Source organism: Sphaerodactylus townsendi, linkage group LG03, assembly GCF_021028975.2.
Source record: "Sphaerodactylus townsendi isolate TG3544 linkage group LG03, MPM_Stown_v2.3, whole genome shotgun sequence".
NCBI classification, from domain to species: domain Eukaryota; kingdom Metazoa; phylum Chordata; class Lepidosauria; order Squamata; family Sphaerodactylidae; genus Sphaerodactylus; species Sphaerodactylus townsendi.
Window position 1 is genome coordinate 73331513 of NC_059427.1, and position 21340 is coordinate 73352852.

The 21340-nt window shown below is 48.9% G+C and overlaps 1 protein-coding gene across 2 annotated transcripts in view; it reads right to left on the reverse strand.

The window, feature by feature from the left end:
- Window positions 1-110: 110 nt before the first annotated feature.
- The window catches only part of UNC5A (unc-5 netrin receptor A), a 115341-nt gene continuing 94111 nt past the window's right edge, over window positions 111-21340 (reverse strand). Inside the window, exons 2-16 of one of the 2 annotated variants that reach the window (XM_048491397.1) lie at window positions 19171-19392; window positions 16587-16730; window positions 15475-15578; window positions 14823-15003; window positions 13922-14089; window positions 13006-13170; window positions 11686-11874; window positions 9961-10260; window positions 9514-9601; window positions 5966-6134; window positions 4482-4715; window positions 3357-3506; window positions 2892-3056; window positions 1517-1695; window positions 111-1220 (exon numbers count right to left, since the gene is read on the reverse strand). In XM_048491397.1, coding sequence (XP_048347354.1) covers window positions 1055-1220; window positions 1517-1695; window positions 2892-3056; window positions 3357-3506; window positions 4482-4715; window positions 5966-6134; window positions 9514-9601; window positions 9961-10260; window positions 11686-11874; window positions 13006-13170; window positions 13922-14089; window positions 14823-15003; window positions 15475-15578; window positions 16587-16730; window positions 19171-19392 — 2624 coding nt within the window. In that variant the 3' untranslated portion in view covers window positions 111-1054. The remainder of the gene's footprint in view (window positions 1221-1516; window positions 1696-2891; window positions 3057-3356; window positions 3507-4481; window positions 4716-5965; window positions 6135-9513; window positions 9602-9960; window positions 10261-11685; window positions 11875-13005; window positions 13171-13921; window positions 14090-14822; window positions 15004-15474; window positions 15579-16586; window positions 16731-19170; window positions 19393-21340) is intronic. The other variant, XM_048491398.1, reaches the window with a different exon arrangement.

A 21340-nucleotide genomic window follows, 5' to 3' on the forward strand; every position in this document is an offset into this window, starting at 1 on the left:
TCTGGACATTTCTAAGGCCACAGGGCCCTTGGGAAGGCCTCTGTTTGGAAGCAGACCTGATGATACTTCTGTTGATTTGGTATGGGCACAGACAAAAAAAAGCCCCCATGTAGCAATATATATATAATTTATTTACATTCATGCCCGCTAAAACCCTGTGCGGGACGCTTATATGTACATAAGGCCAAGTGTAAATACTTGAATGCACTTGAATACAGAATAAAAAACGATCTTTACACAATACAGCATGGACCTGCCTGGTTCAGCACACGTTCACTGCACAGATTGGACTGCCACGCACACGCACAATTCCCTTTGCATATACATTGGGCAAGGGTTAAGGAGGCACAGACCCAGTTGCCCAGTACAGTTCTGCCTTGTTCCTGGGCTGTCCCCTCTGCTGCATTTCCTGTCCCTCCCTTGTCCTCTTGGGGCTCCCAGTATTTGCAGACCACTACCCCCCTCCCCCGGGCTGCCCTCTATGGCTGAGTCTTGAGTATTTCTTGGGCTGGAATAAAAGTATATAGAGATGGCTCTGGAAGTGTCCTGGCCCACACACACCCCCCTCCTGTGTTGTAGCACGGGATGTCCTGGGTGGCAGTAGTGGGAAGGGTACAGATATGTCAGCTTCAGAAGCAAGCTTACCTTTTTTCTCCTGGTCATGGTAGGCCAGCTGTTTTCCCTGGCCTCCCCCCCCCCACACACACACACTAAGAAAAAAGATAGATCTGAGCACATGACGAGGTCCAGATGCTCACCCATCAGAATCCATTGTGAGCCTATTCAGGCAGTAGGGACAGGCCTCCCTCAGCCAGTCCCAAAACTTTCTCAGTAGCAGCAGGGTAAGCATTCAGTAGCATTTGCCATGACTGCTGGAGATTGAGCCAGTGTGCTTGCCTTCTGGCTGTATTTGGCACAAGGAATAGAGGGCATGAGGCCAGGATGCCGCAGACAGGGGTGCACAGGCATGTTCTAAGCAGGAGCACTGCCCTCTCAAATGGAGATGCCCCCTGTCATCTCCCAGCTCAGGCCTGTACTGTCCCCCCTGAGTGCCTTAGCACTCGGCCTCTGAAACCATAAAGAGGGAGCTGTCCTGCTTGCCCACCTCAGCCACAGCAGCAGCCAACTGGTTGAGGTTCCCATTGGGAAAGTGACAGGACTCCCATAAGTTCAAGATCATGGCTGTAGGACTGGGTTTTGAAGCAAAGAAGCTTAGATGGCTGTGGAGAGAGAGGGAGAGAGAGATGTTGTCAGCATCAGAAGGCAGGATGAGTAGTCACTAAATCCTCAATGCCAGCTGCAGCCACCCCTCCCTTATCCCTGCCCCCTCATGGTGTTTGGGTATGTCACAAAGGAAAGAATGTGACCATATTTCTTCATGCATTAACTCTCACTTGACTCCACTGAGCCCAAACATCCACTTCCTCTCTTATTTCTGCTGAAACAAAATTCACCCACCCTGGGCTCATTGTGGCTTGAAGTTATGTGGGCAGTTTTACCCAGAGATCCCTTTTACCTGTCAAGGTGCAGCTTTTGAGCTAACGCTCTCCAGTCAGCTCCACGGACTCCTGGTGCATCCAGGCTGCTGATGATCTTCTGGCGGATGAGGAAGGGGATCTTGAAGGCACTGGGGCCCACCAGGGCAGGGGAGCCAGCCTCATGATCTGGGGGCAGCCAGTCTGAGAACCGTGCATCCTGGAAAGAGGACAGCAGCAATTGGAATCTATGGGGCAAGTGGATCCCACACAATGGCAGCTTTGGGATGAGAGGGTTGAGTGTGCGGACAGGGGGCCTGAGACCCAGAGCAAAGACTGTTCTTTCTAAGATGATTTCTTGGAAGAGTTTTCTCAAGAGGATCTCTCCATCTATACACTTCTTGGGCAGGTTTAGGGAAAGAGAGCTGAAGATCACGAATATATCCTGTTAGTAGGGATCAAGCAAGAATGCATACACTTTAATGGAGTCCAGGGAACCCAGCAAGGACTTCAAGCCTATTTCCATGACATGGTAATTACAGAAACGAAATAGTTCCCTCCCACCCACTCCATTCCTAAGATACTATGTTTGGGATGGGGAAAGAGCATGACAAAAGTCACTATTCTGTAGGCGACATCGATACGACAATATTTTGCACTTCCTGAAAAGCATGGGAGGACACATGAAAAACCATGCGTGATTCAGATCTCAAATGTCTCCCTGGCCTCCCCAGAGCATCTCCCTTTTCCTTTGGCTAGTTTTGATCTAAGAGTTGCTTTCATTTATTTTTCTTACAGTCCAAAGGTTGCCAATATTATTACAGAGAAATGTTAAAAGATGGTGCTGGTGTCCTTCTGAGGGAAGAGAACAGAATGGGAAGGAAAGGGGAAGAGAGGTAGGTGAGGAAGAGAGCAGTCTCTGTGGTGTGAAGACTTTTGCTTCAGGGGGACTCAGCACGAAAAAGATTAAAGCACGGTGCCAAGCTAAACAGAATATCATGGCTTGTATACATTCTGCAAATGGAGAAAATGGGTATATTTTACTCATAATTCATTTTGCAATTTATAAACTATTTCCTATTGTTTACGCTGGTTTTGTTAGTCCTCGAGGGGGCAAGGGGCTACACACCACACTGTATGCTGAAAGGGAAGTCCTACACAAGATCAAGGAAAACCCTCCTGATGGAGCAAAACCCTCTTCTTCAGCTCTTGCATCTCATTGGGATCCTCATAGGACAGTGGCCACCCTGCTACCTACAGCCTCAGCTTATGTATTTGGAACTCTGCCCAATATTTTACTACTGGGCTCAGAACTGGCCTGGGTGATATGATACTCTTTATGAGTTCCCTCCTAGTGCAAAGGTCCCCAGGGCGGTAATCTCCCCAACCTCCCAGTCACCATGTCCTTGCCCTCACCTTTGCGATGTTGAAGTCAATATTGAAGCTCTGCCCATCGCCCTCAACCTGCCAGATCCAGATTTTGCAAGCCAGCTGGCAAGTGCTGGTGCTGAGTCGCTCCAGTGTGAAGGTGCAGTGCAGATAGGGCTGCAGCCCACTCCAAAGGTGGTAGAAGGGAATCTCCTGGGAAGAGAGATTCACAGGCTCAGGAACTAGGCTTCTGTCAGGTGAGCAGGTGCCCGTGGAGTCCGGAAGGAGACCACACAGTGTTGGGCAGATTACCTGGTCCCCCGGTGTACAGATTGGTATTTGGCAAGAGAAGGACCTGGCAGCAATCGTGCTGTATTCTTGGTCCGAAGACAAAGGGTGCATTGTGACTCAACAACAGGGTGGGCACAGACTGGCAAGATCTGTTGCCAGCAAAGAATTCTGAAAATCCGGCTCCAAATGCAGAGCCTTCCTAGAACTAGTGAGCACACTTGCCTGATAGCTGACAAGAAGCTTGCTCTTCCACAGTGAGCTGGGCACATCATGGATAGAGAGGCGCAAATTGTGGTAACTGTCCTTGAAGTGCAGGATCCGCGGTGCACCAATCAGCTGTCCTCCCATCTGCTTCTCTATTTGTACCACTTCCTGTGGTGACATGAACATAAGGGGCAAAGAGGGAAAAGATTGAGCTTCCAGAACAATTAACACCCATTCCCAGTGTCCCCCAGCTACTACAGGTCCAACTGCTGCTAAGCCATTGTATAAGATGGGAATTCTGGAAATGCAGAGGTCTGGTCTGTATTGTTGAAGGCTTGGTCTGATAGTTTTTGCTCTTAGTGTTTTGCCTGCATGGATGGTTGGCATCTTCAGATCTTACTGTGACATGCCTCTGAAGATGCCAGCCATGGATGCAGGTGAAACAAAAACTACCAGACCACAGCCACATAGCCTGGAAAACCCACAACAGGTAGTTGATTCTAGCGTTCAACAATACAGGCCAGCCCAGAAAAAACCCACAACAACCTGTCTGGCCTGTGTTGCTGTGGCAAAATTCCTGGGTGACAAATATTGACATAGCAAAATAGGCTTGGCAGGCCATGATGGGGAAGGCAAGAGGTCTCTGTAAGGTGATGTTAGGGATCCTGTCATTGTGATTTGATAGTTCTTAAGGTCCAAACTATACCATACATTTCACATATCCCACAGCTAGATGGCAACTGTGGGAACTTATTTTCCAAGTGCTGCAAAGACTGATTTGAGACTTCAGTCTTCCCGCTGAACCATTTTCCTACCTAAAGTATCCCCAGGAGCACTATTTGTTGGGGAGGGGCTGCCCAATCTGACTTGTCTCCAAACATATTGTGTAGTTTGGAACTAAGAGGGGCAGTATATTAGATATGTGGTCAGGACTGCAGAAGCAGCAGATGAGCAGATGCCTTACTCAGGTGTCATCTGGCCTTTAATAGATCCTAAGGCAGTGTTTTTGAGTAAATATTGTGTCATTGGGACAACAGAGAGTGCACTATGCCAGTATAGATGTGAAATTTGTAGAAGGGTTTGGGAACCCCAAAAGAGGATTAGTATTTTGTGGGGATGACATTTCAGCCTTAAAACTAGTACCTTGAGTGCATCACGGGTATCACTGAGGCAATACACACGAACATCGTATTCCAGCCCACTACAAGTAGTGGGTGCGAAGAGGACCAGTTTGAGGCGTTTTGAGGCAGCCATGCTGAGGGATTCGCCCACCAAGGCGAAGCGGCCTAGTTGTTCTGTGAAGATGAAGCAAGCCTGAGGTTCCAGCTGGCAGTGGTAGAATTCTGAGGGTACTGGCTCACCCAGGTGCAACACATCCTGACAGAATGGAAAGGGGGCAAAAATAACTCCAAGCGGCACATGTTGGAACAGTGAGCACAGAACTAGTTTGTCCATACAGAACTGGCAAGATAGCACCAGAACAAAGTGGCTGAGATAGATTCAGGGTGCATTAGTACGCCTGCACAGAGGATGCATGTTGATTGGTCTGTCATCAAGAAAGTTGTCATCCAGAATGGCAGTCATCCTGTCCTTACCCCAAGGCACTCAGGGTGGCATACATGGCACTTCCCTCCCCATTTTAACTTTGCAAAAACCTTGTGAAGTAGATGATGATGAGTGTGACTGAGGCTGAAGTCCCACTGAAAATTTAATCTAGATACAACCAAGTTTCAAAAGAATCAGCACCTTTTCATCCAGGTTCCAACATTCCCACTGCAGCATGTTTCTAGTGAAGACGTCTAGGCCTGCCCTTGGGGGGGGGGGGGTGCCTGCTGTCAGGGGTGCAATTGTTAAGCTAGCAGCACCAACATTTCAGATTATCTTTAGGAGACCCTCCTGATGATACCACCCAGGTTTGGTGAAGTTTGGTTCATGGGGACCAAAGTTATGGACCCTCAAATGTGTAGCCCCCATCTCCTATTAGCTCCCATTGGAGTGTTTTTTTTCTCCAAAAAGGTGGATATACAAGCAGGTCTAGGAAAATCCCATGATAAGGGTGGGGGAGGGAGGAGCGCCAGAAACAGGACTGATCTGTGTTCTGCGGTTTGGCTATGAGGAGATCTCGAGGGAACCTGGATATTTCGGGTGACTATTTCAGGATTAATACCCAGTGAGGATATCACCTGAGTCAAGGTCACTCAGTTGGCTTCACAGCAGAATGGGGATTTGAACCTGGGTCTCCCGGATCTTAGTCTAACATTCTAATTGCTACGCTGGTACACAGTGAACACAATACACATGAACTGGCACGTAAGGACAGCTTTCAGCTTTCAGTGCTTAGAAACAGCAAAAGTAGGCTTGTGTGTGTATGGCCAACATTTGGGGAAAACTCAGTAGTCCAAGGGATGGCTGAATCAAATTTCCAGAGTTTCTGATGAACAGGACTTGAGTGCCCTAGCAGAAGCAACATATTATGCAAAATATGTAAATTGAGATAATGTACATAGATCACAGAATTAGGGCTTACTTAGTGAAAAATAGGTGGAGGGGTTTATTAAGCACAGAGGTCACACAGCTTTGCTCAAGTCCTCGAACTGCTGTGTGAACACCCACAGCCAAGCACTCACCTCCCATGTGCCCTCACAGGACTGCTTCTTGAGGCGCAGGCTCCAGGTTTCAGGGTTTGGCTCCACACAGTGATCCATGGCTAAGATGACAGGTCTGGTGAGCAGCACCCCAGGAGGGCCACAGCTGACAATGGGGCTCAGCAGGGTCTGGCAGCCAGCCAGGGGCAACCTTAGTGGGAGAAGGTAAAAATGAGCTTGTGGAGAAGCTGTATACAACGCAATTCACAAATGGGTTTCTTTGTTGATATCAGCTTTTGTTGCCTTGATCTACATTCCACTGGGCACAGAGAGGTAACAAAATCTCTGTCTTTCTCCTCAGGGAAGAAGATAGCGTTAGGGTCAGCACATAGGGCTCACAATCCACAGAAAGAGGTTTGCCTTAACTCAGAAAGTTGCTATTAAATTTCAGCAATTGTATCACATTTGCTGTAGATATAATGATCCTGGTCACAGTGAAAAGGTATAGCACCCAATTATCATTGAGGACTTCTTCAAGGTGGAAACTCCAGAAACATTTCTGAGAATGCAGATGGAGAAACGGCTGGCACAGAGCATTTTTTCCTTTCCTTGGAGAAAATAAGGAAGCCTCTCAGTATGCCCAGCACGGGAGTTCCTTAGAGCATTACTAGACAGTAGTCTGACCAAGTTCTTTCCTTGTGAGACTGACAGGGGTAGTCTGACAATAGCTTTCCTGGATGACAGTCCTGCCAGTATCGCTAGCAAGGCTGATGTTTATGGTGATCTGGGCCAGTCCATTCTTTTAGGCATACTAATCAAATCTATCACCTCAGTACTCAGCCAGTACTTATCTTGTGGGGGAGAGGGCAGGAGGGGTCCCTCAACCCAGGCACCATGCTCCTTGGTCAGGTGGGGGTGCATTTGGCTCCCCCCCATTTAGTCTGCCCAGCTTTCTTGCTGGATTGATGCCAGCCTGTCTGCTCACTCTCAGACTCTCTCAGTCACTGGCTGGCGGCACCTGCCCTGCTTCCTCTGCTCTCCCCCACCCGCACTGGCCAGGAAGCAGAAGCAGGCTAGATGCTGGCCAGTGAGAGTCTACATAAGCAGATGCACTCTTCTGCCTGCCCGCCACTGCTCTCCTGGGCCCAAGGTCACTTGCTGTTGCCCTCCCGCCTGCCACTTGCCCCTGTTCTCCTGCCCACTCACCACTGCTCTCCAGGTGTCCTGCGTCCCCTGCTGTTTGCCGCTGCTCTCCCACTTAACTAGGCCCCCCCATTGCTTGCTGCTGCTCTCCTACCTGCCCCTGCTACTTTGTCCCCCCTCTGCTTCACTCCCTGCCACTTCTCCTGCTGTAATTGTGGGATGGTGGGATTCCCACCCCACCCCACAAGGGTGCAGGCATGGTGGGCAAGGAGCTCTCCAGGGCTGGCAGAAGCCAGCATGGATCCCCAGATTCCCAGACAAACTAAGTCTTATGGTTGCAGTTCACAGATATTTGGCACATTTTCATGTTATTAATACATTGATGCATCAATATATTACAGAATAAGAATGAATGAATGAATGAGTGAATGAGTGAATGAGTGAATGAATGACAGTGATGATGATAAAATAAAACAAAATCCACTGGAAGTCACTCAACCAGAGAGCAGAACAAAAATGGAGGTTTGAGGGGATGAGGAGAGAGCTGGCCGGAAAAGCAGGAGGAGGGTGGGATGAGGCAAGTGTAGGAGGACACGGTTATGAGTGGGGAAAAGGAGGAGAGGGGAGAGAGGAAAAAACTGGCATTGCACATATATTTACTTTGTTTTCTCTTTGAAGTAAATAAAAGATGCGAGGGTTTCCCTGCACTCAGAGCAGTTGCGTAAGAGAAAATCTAACCCGAATCATATATTTAAGCTCTTGCATAATTAAAAATCTGATATGAAGCAAAAGACTGGTTGAAGTGGGGAGCACACTGGTACATGATGGGCCTGAATGGGCCAGGATGGAAGCATGCTTACTTCCACTTGTTAGTTCATGAAGTCCTGAGCAGTGGCATGCAAGCAAGAACAGTTTGTCAAGTGCCAGGGCAGAGAAACGTGTTTGTTAAAACATACCACCCACAGGGACACATGGGGTCAAATGTCCCTTGTGAAAGACATTTAGTCATGGGGGGGCAGAAAATTGCCCCCATGCCCCTCCTCTTTCCCCCCAGAGACTCCCCTCCCCAAGGCTTCACGATGTTGGTGGACTCTTAATTGGACACACACACACCCGAGTCAGAAGGAGCCGCTGTGTGCCATCCAGCCCACACCAATTCAACCTTGACACTCTCTCAGCAGGCCAGCTGCCAACCAAACATCCCTGATGCTTTCCCCTGGCAGCTGCTCGGTGCCTTGGCTGAGGAGGGCTAAGGAGCCCTGCACACATTGTGGTGGTGCTGGCTTCCCAAAATCTGAAGTGAATGGAGCAGTGGCTGCTCTTCCCAGAGAAACTCTGCACTGCTCTCACACACAAGCCTCTGGAGAGAGGTGGGGGACACAGGGCAGGAAAGGGGCAGGAGGGAAGACATAGGGGATGGAATTTCACTGGTATTGGGGGGGGGGCATACCATTTTCTGCTTGCCCCGGGCACTATTTTTCACATAGGCAGTTCTGTGAAAGTTGCCTAGAAATTATCTACAGGTCTTTATTTCCTGGGTACTCCAATCCTGTGCAGGGCTTGAGGATAATTTCTCTGGATTTTGTACAAACTTGTAACATGAGGCCCCCTCCCAAAGTCCATTTTAATGTCTGAAATGGAGCAAGTAGACCATATCATGGAAGTGTAGCTGAGGCTGGGACCCTTATGGCCACCAAAAAATATCCACACACCTCTCACCCCACATTTTGGCCCTGATTACTATGTGAAAGTGTTTCCCACAGATAATATGAAAGTGTTTCCCATATAATGCACTCAGTGGTAGGGTGTTAGCTGCAAGGCACACTGCCTCCTCCACCTCTTGCTGCCACCTTCCCTGCAGGCAAACTTCAACTCTAAAAGCTGTTTGTCAGTCTCAGAAAAGTTTGGGGAAGAACTCGCTTATCCTTTTTCATCCTGGTTTGTGAGGCTACCCAGTGCAGCATGCACCTCTACAGCCAACAGCTTCCTCTTTGGCCACAGGCCCCATCCCCTTTTTAAAAGGGGTTGCTCCACACCCTTCCCACTGGGCTCCAATCCAGTGCTGGTGTCCTGCCTGGCCCTCCTTTCCCCCATCTGATTGGACCTCTGGTCACTTCCTGTCCTTGCCTGCCCCCAGCTCTATTTCCCTGGGTGTCTGTTTCCTGCCAGCTCTTCCTTTGGCAATGGGATTGATGGCCATGCCTTAGTTTGGCGGGCTTGTCCTTGGCCAGCTGCGACCCAGTTCCTGACAGGCTGTTTGTTCTGCAGGTAGGCAGGGACAGCCTGTGTATTGTCTATAGGGACAGAGGTGCCTCTGAGTTTTCTAAAACCAGGTACCGATACTTGTGAGATTCCCAGTGAGCTGTAATATGTACAGTGCAATGAGGGAATGTGTAAGCACGTTGTGGCCTTGAACTAGGTTCCTATTAGTATGCATGGAGATTTACCTCACATCCTCCTGCTTGTGCAGTGTCAGGTAGATTTCATAGATCTTCCCTCGTGGGATGGCATCAGGTGGGATGAGCAGGCTGACACCTGAAAAACAGAAATGTTGTTGCTGCTCAGGGGTCACAGGATGCACAGTCTGGAGGCCTTGTGGCCCCATCTTTGAAAAGGGCTGAAGTTAAAGATTAAGGAAGATTAAGGATCATTGATCCTTAAAAGTCCTAACTCTCATCTGGGAGGTAGAAGTTGCTCTAGTGGGGTCTGCTGGGTAGCTGTAGTTTAGTCACAAAATTATCCCTACCCCCCAAAATCACAAGGAACTTGTTTCCCACGGATGTATAGACATGAATGCTAGTCCAGAAAGGACTCATAAAGTAGTTTCACATATTCTTCATTGGGCCACGTTCCCAAATCCCTAGCTCTGCTCTTTCCCTGCCTTCCAACCTCACCTGTGTTAGGTATCATTAGGCGTCCACCCAGGAAGTTGAAAGTTCCATATGCCATGTTGGCACCACCCCTAGGCAGGGAGCGGAAGAAACTTTGGGTAGAGAATCGTGAGACAAAGTCCACTGGATCAGCACTGGGTGAGCTGTGGTGCAAGGTGTGACGTCCACTACCTAATGGGCTCAGAAGGTGCCCATTGCCAAGCTGGAACTTGCTGGGTCCGTCTTGACGTGGACACAGAGAGCCCTGGTAGGTCATGGTGGTGGTACTCAAGTCAGGCTGGATAGTGAGTAAGTGGGAGTTATCTGTGGGGAGAGAAAAATTATGCCTTTACAATTGTGCTGGTAAAATTGGATCTATTGTTTCAACTTGTAAAAAATTTTTTCCAGGCTGGAAAAGGGAGTTTATTCATTCTGAGTTCTACATTCAGAGCTAGATTACTTTGCAGAGGCAAATGCAGATCTTTTGAGTCGCTGTTCAGCTAGGTAGCAGCCTAATCACAAAGCATTATCTCATCAGACACTGTTGCATAAAATACGTTAACCAGCAGGAGTAACAGACTGCTGCAGTGACCCAAGAAATAAAGATCTCTGTTCAAACCATCACTTTGTGTATTAATAAGGTTAGGCATTTTATTCCCCAGGGACATCTTTTAAAGGTGTAGAATAATCTCTCTTTTAGAGCAAGGATGCAGAGCTAATCCACATAACCCAGTTGTGCAACCTGAATGCATTTTCATGGCAAAGCTGTCACTGTAACCCCTCTTCACTTGTGCAGACCACAGGTCAGTGTGCAAAGAAAATACGATCAGCCGTGCTGGATCTCATCAACTGTCTGCCTAGTCCAGCATTCCTTTTCACGCAGAGGCCACCCAGCTGCCCCCAGAGACAAATTTAAAATTTCACATCATGAGGTAATGAGGCAGCTGAGTGAAGCAGTGATCAAATGATGATTATTCAAGCTGTCCCTTGAAACATGCAGAGGGTCTTATGAATTGGATCCACAAAGTCAGAAATGGAGTGGCCATATTGGGAGTTGTGATTACTCACAGGTGGTACCACACAATTCCTTCAGATATGTCAAAGACAGTGGAACATTTGGTTTTACTGATGTCCACTACATTATGTGATTGGCTACCTTTTTTCTATGTGTCATTCACTGGCAGCTACTGACAGTTGTTGTAGTACGGGTGTTCCATAAGGTCTCCTGTCTACCATTCCAGCATGGACTATTTTCCCTGAGATGAAATGTTTCCTGATAGATGGGAAATTTGCTTCGTGAATTAATTCTGAATTATTTTAAAAAGCCTCGTGTGTGTGTGGGTGCAGGTGGTGGGGATGCAGGAATTGGGATATCTTCCTTTCTCACCCACTCCAGAGAGGAGCTGCTCTTCCTGGCTGGTGTCCTGCTTTGGTTCATGAGTGGACTGCAGGAGTCATGGGACATAAGGAGCAACAGGGCAAAGGCTAAACAGTGAGGGAGCAATAGGCACCAGATGTGAGTTTTGACTTGGAAGTCCTACTTTCCAGGACGGGAGGAAGGAACAGTGGACTCAACCTTTGCTAGTGCAGTGAGATTTTGAAAGAAAGAAGCACCATCTACTGTATGAGAGCTGTCAACATCAGCCAAGACCAAATGTGTTAAGATTGTTTGTCCCACACTCATGCACAACAGCACAGAACTACTAGAACCAGCACTGAAAAATTTGCCCAGACCAGAGTGTTGCTTACCTGCTTTGGTGGGCTTGATGCTGACCGGCTGGAAGCCAGCAGTGAGAATAGAAGAATCAGCAACGTCAGAATCCAGGCCTTCCTTCTTGCGACAATAGACAAGTGTCACCACCAGGAGCAGCAGCACCAGGCAGACAGCCACAGCAATCAGGCCCACATATAAAGCCACATCCTCAGAGCCACCAGCTCCTGAGAAGGGAGTCAAGAGAAAAACAGTGGCGTAAGCTGGAGCAACCACTGCCTGGAATAATGATCACTCTCCAACTCAAACCTTCTGAGTAAAGACGGGCCATCTTTTATTAGGAGAAGGGGCTAACAGCCTCTCCCCATCCACTGCCTTCTGTCCATGCATGTTTAGCAAACAGAAGTACTGAAAACTCCTTGACCCAAATCATTATAACACAGGATAGGATAGATGTGCTGGCCTTTGGCAAGGGTAGCCTCAAGTGAGCTGATGTATAGGACAGATTGTGTTGTGGGAGAAGAGAGCATTCAAGAGGGTTCTGCGTCAGGGAGCACGTTTGTTGCATGTGTTAAAATGGTGAGTGGACACGGTAGCTTACTTTATGCAGCAGCACATGTTCAAGGCGGCCATTTGCAGGAGAGAAAGGAAGGAAGCGCATGTGAGTGCCTGCGTGTGTTATGTGAAACAGCTCTTTGCCCTGCTGTTCCTCTGGATCCCCTTCCCGCCCCCACTCACTGCCAGCTGGGTCAACCTGTCAGGCTTTGGGAAGGCAGGGGGACGTTGCTTCGTTTCAGCTGCATGAATGGTTAATTTGATGTAAAAGGAAGAGAAAACCCGTAGGAGGCCTAACGAGCCTAAGCTAGATAATGAGCCAGGATGGGACCTGTCACTCACTCTCCCACACTGTCAAGTCGGCTCAGCACTCTCCTGCCCGGAGGGCAACAGGCCTTGCTGGGCTGACCTGTGCCAGTCATTAGTCTTGGGCATAGAGAGGTCATGTTTTGGGAGATAATTCTAGGCATCCTGCGAAAGGACATGCAGGGTATACGGGTGTCCTTCCAAGGTGGGCTCTTGGTTTGCGGCCTGTGACAACAAGGAGATGCCAAATTAGGTAGCAGCTTTCCCATCTGTGCTGGGCAGACGGCAGCTAGTCTTATGCAGATGGATGGGCAAAGTGAAGCTGACAGGCCCCACACACATCTCAATCAGCCTGGAACATAACGTGACCCAAAAGGAACTCAACAAGACACGCTTCTGACAACAAGGACAGGCCCATCAGAATTCATGACATGCCCCACCACCTCCAACCACAACCCCCTCTGTCCTCCAAAACGACATAAGTGACAGGCACTCACCATGAGTACACAGCTCACTGGTACAATTGCGGGTCTCCAGCTCAGGCCCCTGGCACTCTTCCCCGCCATTCCGGGGCGCTGGATCAGAGCACTCACGGCTTCGCCAATGTGTACAGTCTGCGCCGCACTCCGACCACAGGCTCCAGGCTGACCAACCCCCAGGCACTGCCAGACAGGAGGAGGGAAGTGCAGAGGGTTAGTAGCCAAAAGGCCAGCTCCAACCTATTCTTACCCTCACCGTGAATTCTACTCCCCACACAAGCCTCCTCCAGGAGACATCTTTCTACACAAATACCAGGAGTAGCCCGAGGGGGGCAGGAAGATGCTGGGCTATGTTGGATAGGAGGGACAGGGTCAAAAGTGTTTACGGCTGACCCACACTGGAACACCAAAACCATCCTAGCGGGATAAGGGGAGATCCTTCCCACATTTGCAACATGCCTCAGAAGGACAAAGGGCTCAGAGGTGGAAAAGGATGAACAACAGACACATGGGTAGGTTAGGGAAGACAGGTAGAGCCAATGGGAAGGGGAGGGCTAGGCAAAGTCCAGTTGCCCTCAGGGCTGTGAGTTCACACAAAGCTGGAGACACAGAACAAGAAGCCTCCGGCATTCATGACACCTTTCTGGACTCACTGCAAAGGCCACAGGATTGCTTTGGGGGAAAGGCAGCGACTGGGATGGTTGAGCAAGGAGGTTGAAGAATAATGCTCAGGCAGAGCTTTGTGAGGGGATCAAACAGAAAAGGGGGCGATGCGCTTTGGGTGAAGGACAGCAGCCAAAGTGCGTCATTCAGCCTCTGCTGGTCTTCGAAGCATTTATCGACTTTCATGAGGCCTGTGCTGGTGAAGTGCTTCGCGTACAATCACAGCAAACAGAGCCATGGGAGCAAGTGCGCAGCAGTGGCAGGGTGGTACCTGGGCACAGGGTGGCGCAGGAACTTTTCTGCACATTCTGGCCCTCACAGAAGGACCCCCCGTTGAGTGGCGTTGGGTTGGTGCAGCTCCGGCTCCGCTTCTGCCAGCCCCGTCCACAGCTGGTACTGCAGGCTGACCAGTCCGTCCACGTCGACCAGCCACCATTCACTGGGGGGAAGGGACAGCATCAACTAAAGCTCCCGACATCTGTGCCATATGTGGGGCAATGGCTGAAAAGGGCAGGCACCCCCTCTGGGAGCACTGTGCTTTCTGAGCCTGGGAGGAGAACCCAAGCCCTTTGGTGCCTCAGGGCAACACTGCTGGCTCCCAGCACATTATTTATTTGGCTTTCGTCTTCTGCACTTTCCCCTATTTTTTTTCTTGTGTTCTAAACACACGGCCATTGTGGGTTTGTGTTTATGTACAGTTTTGAGGGGTGGAAATACACAGGAAAACATGGGGGGTATGCAGCAGGAGTCACAAGCAGAGGGGCAAACACTTGGAGGAAGGGGGAGGGTCATGCCGCTTTTCCCCAGTGGGATTCTGCAGAAGTGTCATTGACTCCCTGGTGACGTTAGCAGCCAACGTTCCCACCCCCATTCCTGTTGCTTCTTCAGCCCACAAGTCTCCCTAAGACCAGATTTCACTTTGGAATGGGGAATATACCTGTCCTTGTTCATACTCTGAATGCATCTGGGTTACTCACTTTGACATATAACTTTTCTTTCCCCCTGATTTATGGCTGAACCCAGGCTCTGGGGCTTCCTAGGGATAAGGATCATCAAAACCACTGGATTCTTACTCTTCTCCCTCTCCCCAGTTCACGATTGAGAAGGAATTAACTCCCTACTAGACCCCCTTTCCTCAGAACAGCTTGTCCTACACCCTGGTGGGGCCGTACCGTAGACAGTAATAGCAGCAGGTGAACTGCGACGCCGGGCCACAATATTCTTGGCCACACAGGTATAGTTGCCTGTGTCTGCTAGGCGGGCCTGCTTCACCACCAGGCTATGTTCCAGGGTGATGTAGAAATTCGGGTCCAGTGTGGGGTCCAGGAGCTCTTCATTGCGCAGCCACTCAACCTTGGGGAAACACAAGCCACACAGGGGGCATGAGTGGGTCAGGCTGTAGAGGAGCCTGTAAGGACTCTGTAGCTGCAATGTGTCTCAAAGGGAAACACGTTCTGGTACTGACCTAGTGAGGGACAGAGATTGACAGGCCAGTCAGCACCAGGGCAGCCTAGGGAAGCTCCAGAATGTTAGTTAATCCAGAATGTGAGTTAATCAGCTCTGCAGAGAGATGAGCTGGAGTCAATCAAGCGGCGGGGAGTATGGAGAGGAAAGGGATATCACAAACGCAGTCTAGATCAGAAGCAAGCACTGTGGGGTGGCAAAATTATGGGTGGCAGTGGGATGAGGCTCCACGTTGGTTGGTCCCTTCAAACCTTTTGGGATATATTGCAAGGGGTGGGCTTCATGGGCCATTCTGTTGAATGGCTACCTCTTGGCCACCTCATGTTACCCAGGAATAAGTCACATTCGGTGGGTACTCACTTCAGCTGGTGGGATCCCCTCTGGAGGTCGACACGGCAGCACAATCCCCTGCTCAATAGAAACCTCTTTGGCTACTGGCTCTTGTTCAAAGTTCTTTCGCAGATCTAAAAAGAAGAGAAACTCCTTGTGGTATTACGATTCCCAAGACTTGCCTCCATCACATCATGTGTCATGGGGTCAGAATCAACCAGCCAGGAGTCCTCTGATGAGGAGCACTGGCAGGATGTCCCCACTGTGCTGGAACCCCAGTCAACTGAACCTCAGACATAACCAGAAGCCTTACAGGAGGCAGACAGAGCTGGCCCAAGTCATAGGCCAGGAGTCGGAAGTCAGAGTGTTTGCAGAAGCACCCCCAGCCACTGAGGGCCAGCCTAGCAGCCCACCCAGCTCACCTGAGTCTGTGAGGCAGCTGAGGATTCGCACATGGCAGGAACTGCACTCAAAAAGGTGCAGTACATGCTTGGAAGCCCTAAGGCATTGCAGAGAATGCTGTGAGTCAGCTCAGGATCAAGACTGAACCACAGCACAGGCTTTTAAGAGATTGCTTTAGGAAGTGGAAGTTGCAGGAGTAACGTTGTTGAAAGCCTGACAGCTTTCTGCCGCACCCGCTTGCAGACTGATTCCTTGGAACTGTGACTCAGTTGCCTGGTCTGACCTCTCTTGGACCCTTGTCTGCCTCTTACCAGATCTGCTTAGACTCCTTCTCTGGACTCAGAGTAAGACTGCTCTCTCCCTCTCTTGTATCTTTGCCTGCTATCAGCTAGAGCCTGGCTCTCTGTGAGCCTGGCAGGCCCGGACATCATGCTTGGCCAGTAACACTGTTGAGAAAGACTTGCCTGCTCCCTGCCATTACCAATGCCCAATGGGTCATACATGATCTGGACAAAAAAGGCCTGTTGCTGGGTTCTGATTTTCAGCTGCAGGATCTGGGTTCTAGCATTTCCACCAACCCATCAAAGACGCCAAGGGCTAAGGAGGTACTGGGCAAGATTGTAGGTAGGAAATGAAATGAAAATGAGGCTTGAGAAGAGAGATGAAAACTGATCTGGGAATGATCCCAAATGGGTGACTGGCACAGCCTCAGTCCCCCTGGTAGATAGAGAATCACTCACAAGCAATGCGCACATAGGCCTTCTGGCTCTTGGTGGTGCCAGAAGAACTCCAGGCAACACACTGGCACCAGTACTCCTCCAGACCAAAGATCTTCTCCACCTGCTGCCGTGAGATGTCGATCCGCACCTCCATGAGGGGTAAACCTACCAAAACATTAGGGGACAAAGAAGCCAGGAAGAAGGAGGGAGGTTCATTTTTATTCTTATTACAAAAAAGTCCTAACAAATACAAACACACAATGCATTACATATACAATTAACCACAACTAACTCATTAAACTCATATGCTGATTATGCACAAAGCGGGTGCAAATGTCCATTGCAGCAAGAATTCTTGTACGAATGTATTTTCTCAAGCCTCACTTTCACTTTCCATTCTCTCTGTGGCAAGCAAGACCACTTCTAGCATGATTTTATTTTCCCTTCACCACCAGAGAAGGATAGATTTGCTAGTGAGCACAGCCTTACCCTGGACATGTTCCCTCCACAGCCAGCCTTCCCAATCCCTCACACTGCTGTTCACACATTTCCCCTTGCCTCCCCTTCCATATTGCCAGCTGCTTCAAGTCACAGAAAAGAAGCTCACTCACATGGTCTTAGCCAAAATACACTGACCTCTGATTCTCATATTGATACATCAAGATATCAATATAATAACAACAGAGAGTACTTGGATATAACAAGCCTCTCTGTCCTCTGGCAACAGCAGCAGGAAGTGTGTGTGTATGTGTGCATGTGCATGTGTGGGGAGGGGAGGGGAGGGGAGGGGAGGGGGAGAGAATATCAGCTTTCAGACATAGTCCCTTTCTTTAGCAGTCTGTGGTCCAGGGAATTGCTTTGCCTCCTTCATTTGCGGGGTATGGGGTGGAGATTATTTTTGGAATAGTAATATTGATATAAGTGCTCAGCCAACAAAATCTTGAGATCTGTAATGAGATCTCTGCCTTTAAGGATTAGTTGATAGGTACAGTTAAGGGAACCAGGCCTGGGAGAGTTCCCTGCAGAAAAGCTCCATGGCAGGAGTGCCTCCTGACATGTAAACAGAGAAATGTGAGAAGAGCCCACTACAACCCCACTGCACAGAGAAGGACCCCGAGAAAAACATTCCATACATAATGGGCCTATTAAAAAGTCTGCCCACATTCATAAATAGAAGTATAATACAATTCAAGAAGGGAAAGCGGGGGGGGGGGGGGCTGGACAAATATGTATATAAAATCATTTGTCCTATGACGATGTTTTTTGTGACCACCAGTATTTGCAGGCTGTGATCTTATTCATAGTCATTACAAATCAAGCTCTCCCTAACCATTTTTTAAATTTTGCTGATTTGTTGTTTCTGTACCTGAGCTAATTTCACCTGAGTTGCTGTAATTACATTCCAGACAAAAGGGAGGAAAGATCAGTGGGTGGAGGCACTCTTAACAGAGCTGAGAACAGGATGCAGTTTTGAGGCAGAGGACAGATTGTGGTAGAGGATGCAGAATTCACCTCTGGAGAATCTCAGTTTACATTTAAAAATAGTTTCTGGCCCTTGTGGTTGTAAAGATGTGTTGGGGGCTTGATTTCCAGCCTGGGGAAGAAGCTGGTGTGGTGGCTTGATTTCCAGCCACTAGAAGTTGGGGCTTCAGTCCTCTGCATAACCAACCCAAATCAAAATGAATACTGCAAAAATTTGTACAAACTGCAGAAGAAACTGTGCAAGCCTGATCACAGAACATAATCCACACAGGGTACAGAATCCAGCTTTTCTGTGTTTAGAATTTAGACTTTCATAGTTTTGAAGGACAGAGTACAGTACCAACAGCAACATCCCTCCAACTACTTGAAGACAGGGCCTACTGAAGCAACTGTTTCTCAGGGCCCTGAAGCACAAACCCCTCCCTGCCTCTGACACTGTCCTGGTCTTTTCCACAGAATGTCTCATAAGATGCCTAACAAGGTGGGTACCAGCTCAGTTCTATGGATGTCTGGCTTTCCTTCTGTTTTGGCCTCCTCTTTCACTTACAATTTAGATCTGATTTAGCTGCTGTGATGTTCTGGTGCCTTACTGATAATAAAATGTCTGCTGAAAGAATAGGCATTTGCCTAGTGTGAGCTGGGGAGGGAAACACTTTACTGCAGTTACAGGAAGAGGCTGTTGAACGGTCTGGTGAGTGTCTCAGTTGGTGTGAATGGAACGATCCAAACGCTATGAGCATATCTTCACTGCAGACTTTGGCTGTTTTAATACTAATTCCCTTTCTCCTGGGAACTGTAGTTCTATCAGCAGGGTAGCTTATGTCAACAGGCAACTCTAATAGCTAAAATTCCTAGCAATCTTTACCAAAAGCCCTGAGAGTTACACCAGTATAAAAACAACACTGATGCCTAGTGTTGGTGTGTCCTAGGAGACCTCCTAACTCACAGTGGAATCCTAAGTGTCAGTCCTCTGCATAACCAACCATGGACTCTTGAGATCCATAGGCTTAGAAGGGTATAACTACTCTTGAGACTGCACTGAGGCAGAAACTGGCTATCTGTCACGTGGGCCATAAGGAGGCCAATCTCTCTCCTGCTTTTTCACCCCAGTCCCAGCACTCACCTGTGCTTTTCTCCATGCTTCGTTGTATGATATGATCACCCTGGTGCACCCACTCGCCATTGCACTTGAAGTAGATCTGGGTAGCAGGTGTGGCCTTGCAAGCCAGTGTCACTGGTTTGTTCTTGACAATGTAAACATCATCAGGTTCCAGCAGGAAGTGAGGGAGCAGGTCTGAAGTGGAGCCTGGCACAGGGATGGGCACTGTGGCACTTTGTTGGGCACCTAGGTAATGTGGGCAAAAAGGATGTGATTAGAAACAGGCAAGGGGGAAATGACAAAAATTCATCCAGGGCTAGAAGAAATGGGTTTCCGCCACTGGATGAGAGATTGCAGTGGTCTGTATCAAGCTCCTCAAGGCCTCCTTTCTTCCAACCCTTCCCTCTCCTTCAACTCTCCCCACATCATGATTTATAACAGATGTTGGGTGGGAGGTATTAGGTTGTTTGATTTACCCTCATTTTAAATGGGGCTAAGGATAGGGTTGTATTGAAATTTTATGAATTTTATGTGGGTTTGATAATTTTATACCATTATGTTATGAATTCTTCACTGTAAGCTATCCTGGCCCAAGCTGCCCTGGGTAGCTGACCCTGAGCATCCTTGAAACACCATCACCATGACCTTGAAATGGCCACTAGTTCCCTTGCCTGCCCTCTCCCAGCCCCCACACAGCAACCTAAGCTGGTGGGGCAGCAGTAGATTGCTGTTCACTATCACGCTAGCTTAGCCCAAGCCTCCCCACTCCCTTGCTTGTCCCCTCCCAGACCCCAAACAGCAACCTGGGTCATTGAGTGTGTTGCCACCCACTGCCCCACAGGCCTAGCCTAGGCCTTCCCTTTCGACCCTCCTCCCAACTCAAATAGTAAGCCAGGCCTGGTGGAGCAGGGGTGCCTTGCCGCCGCTGCCCCACTGGCCTGGCCACTTTCAATTATTGGTATGGCACTGTCACTCCAGTACTTTCTCGGGGCCTGAGGCAAGAGCTGCTTCCCAGGCCATGAGGAGAGGCCTTGGAAGCCCAGGCCATGAGGGGAGGAGGAACAGAGCGTTATTTCCATGTGAGAGAATGTGAGTGCTCATGCTGTGTTAGATAGGGTGGAGATGTAGTGAGGCAATGTTGGGACCCAAGAGGAAGATGGCACTGAGCTGAAAGTGGAGGAAGGGGGAGATGTGTCAACTTGGCAGTAACACCAGCTTCTTTGGCAGCTGCCATCATCATCAGTGCTGCTGAGCTGAGGTTAGGTAGGTAAGTCTGACTGGGATAGGCTGAGCAGGAAGTGACTTCAGCCTGGAGTCTGGATGCTTTTTGGCAGGTTCTCTCAGCAGCCCTGAGGCGAAAGGCAGGGGGCATTCCTTGCGTGCCATTTTCCACAGTGAGGATTTAAGGGAAGGAGGAGGTGGAAGAGGAGGAGGAGGCTGTGGTAGGACTTGAACCCCCACAACAACTCCGTACACTAATTTACCCCCTATACCCCAGAAACAAACACAGTTACTGTAGGACAAGCTGTTTATAGAGTTGCATAGGCATGCGAGCAGAGGGGGTAGGCTGTGCAGACACAAGTGAATGCAAGACAAATTGGTAATGACTCATAGTTTTCTAGAGCCTGTTGTATTTTCTTGCACAATGGGCTTTATTGCTAGTAATAAATGCTATACAAATAATAAATAAGATAGTGCTGTTGTTCCACTGACTAGGATCAGAGTTCTCTAAGCCCAGCCTTCTGAAGTTTCAACTCTGCTTCCCTGTAATCAGAACAGTTTTTACTCTTTGAGGATCCTTGGCTAATCATACAGTTAATTGGCCCCTAACATTAATGAAAGCAACCGAAGCAAAAACACTCAGCCAGGCTGTTGCCCTCACAGCTGCCCTGTGATGGTCATGTTGACTGCCTGAACTTCTTGTCCCCGAAGCCTCATAAACGACACCAAAGACTATCCATAGTAATGAAAAGCCTCAGAGGAACTTCATCTGAAGTTGTACATAAGTCATGATAAGTGTCAAAACCTTGTAAGATTTTAGGAGATGATTGAGAAATTTCAGGAACACTTTCAGTGGCCCAAGTGATGAGAATTACAATCCAACCCTATTTTAAGATCAGTCACAGCAGTGTGTCTATGAGGATCTTAGGCAATAGTTGTAGCCTATCACAAGAAGTGAATAGCATAAGTGGTG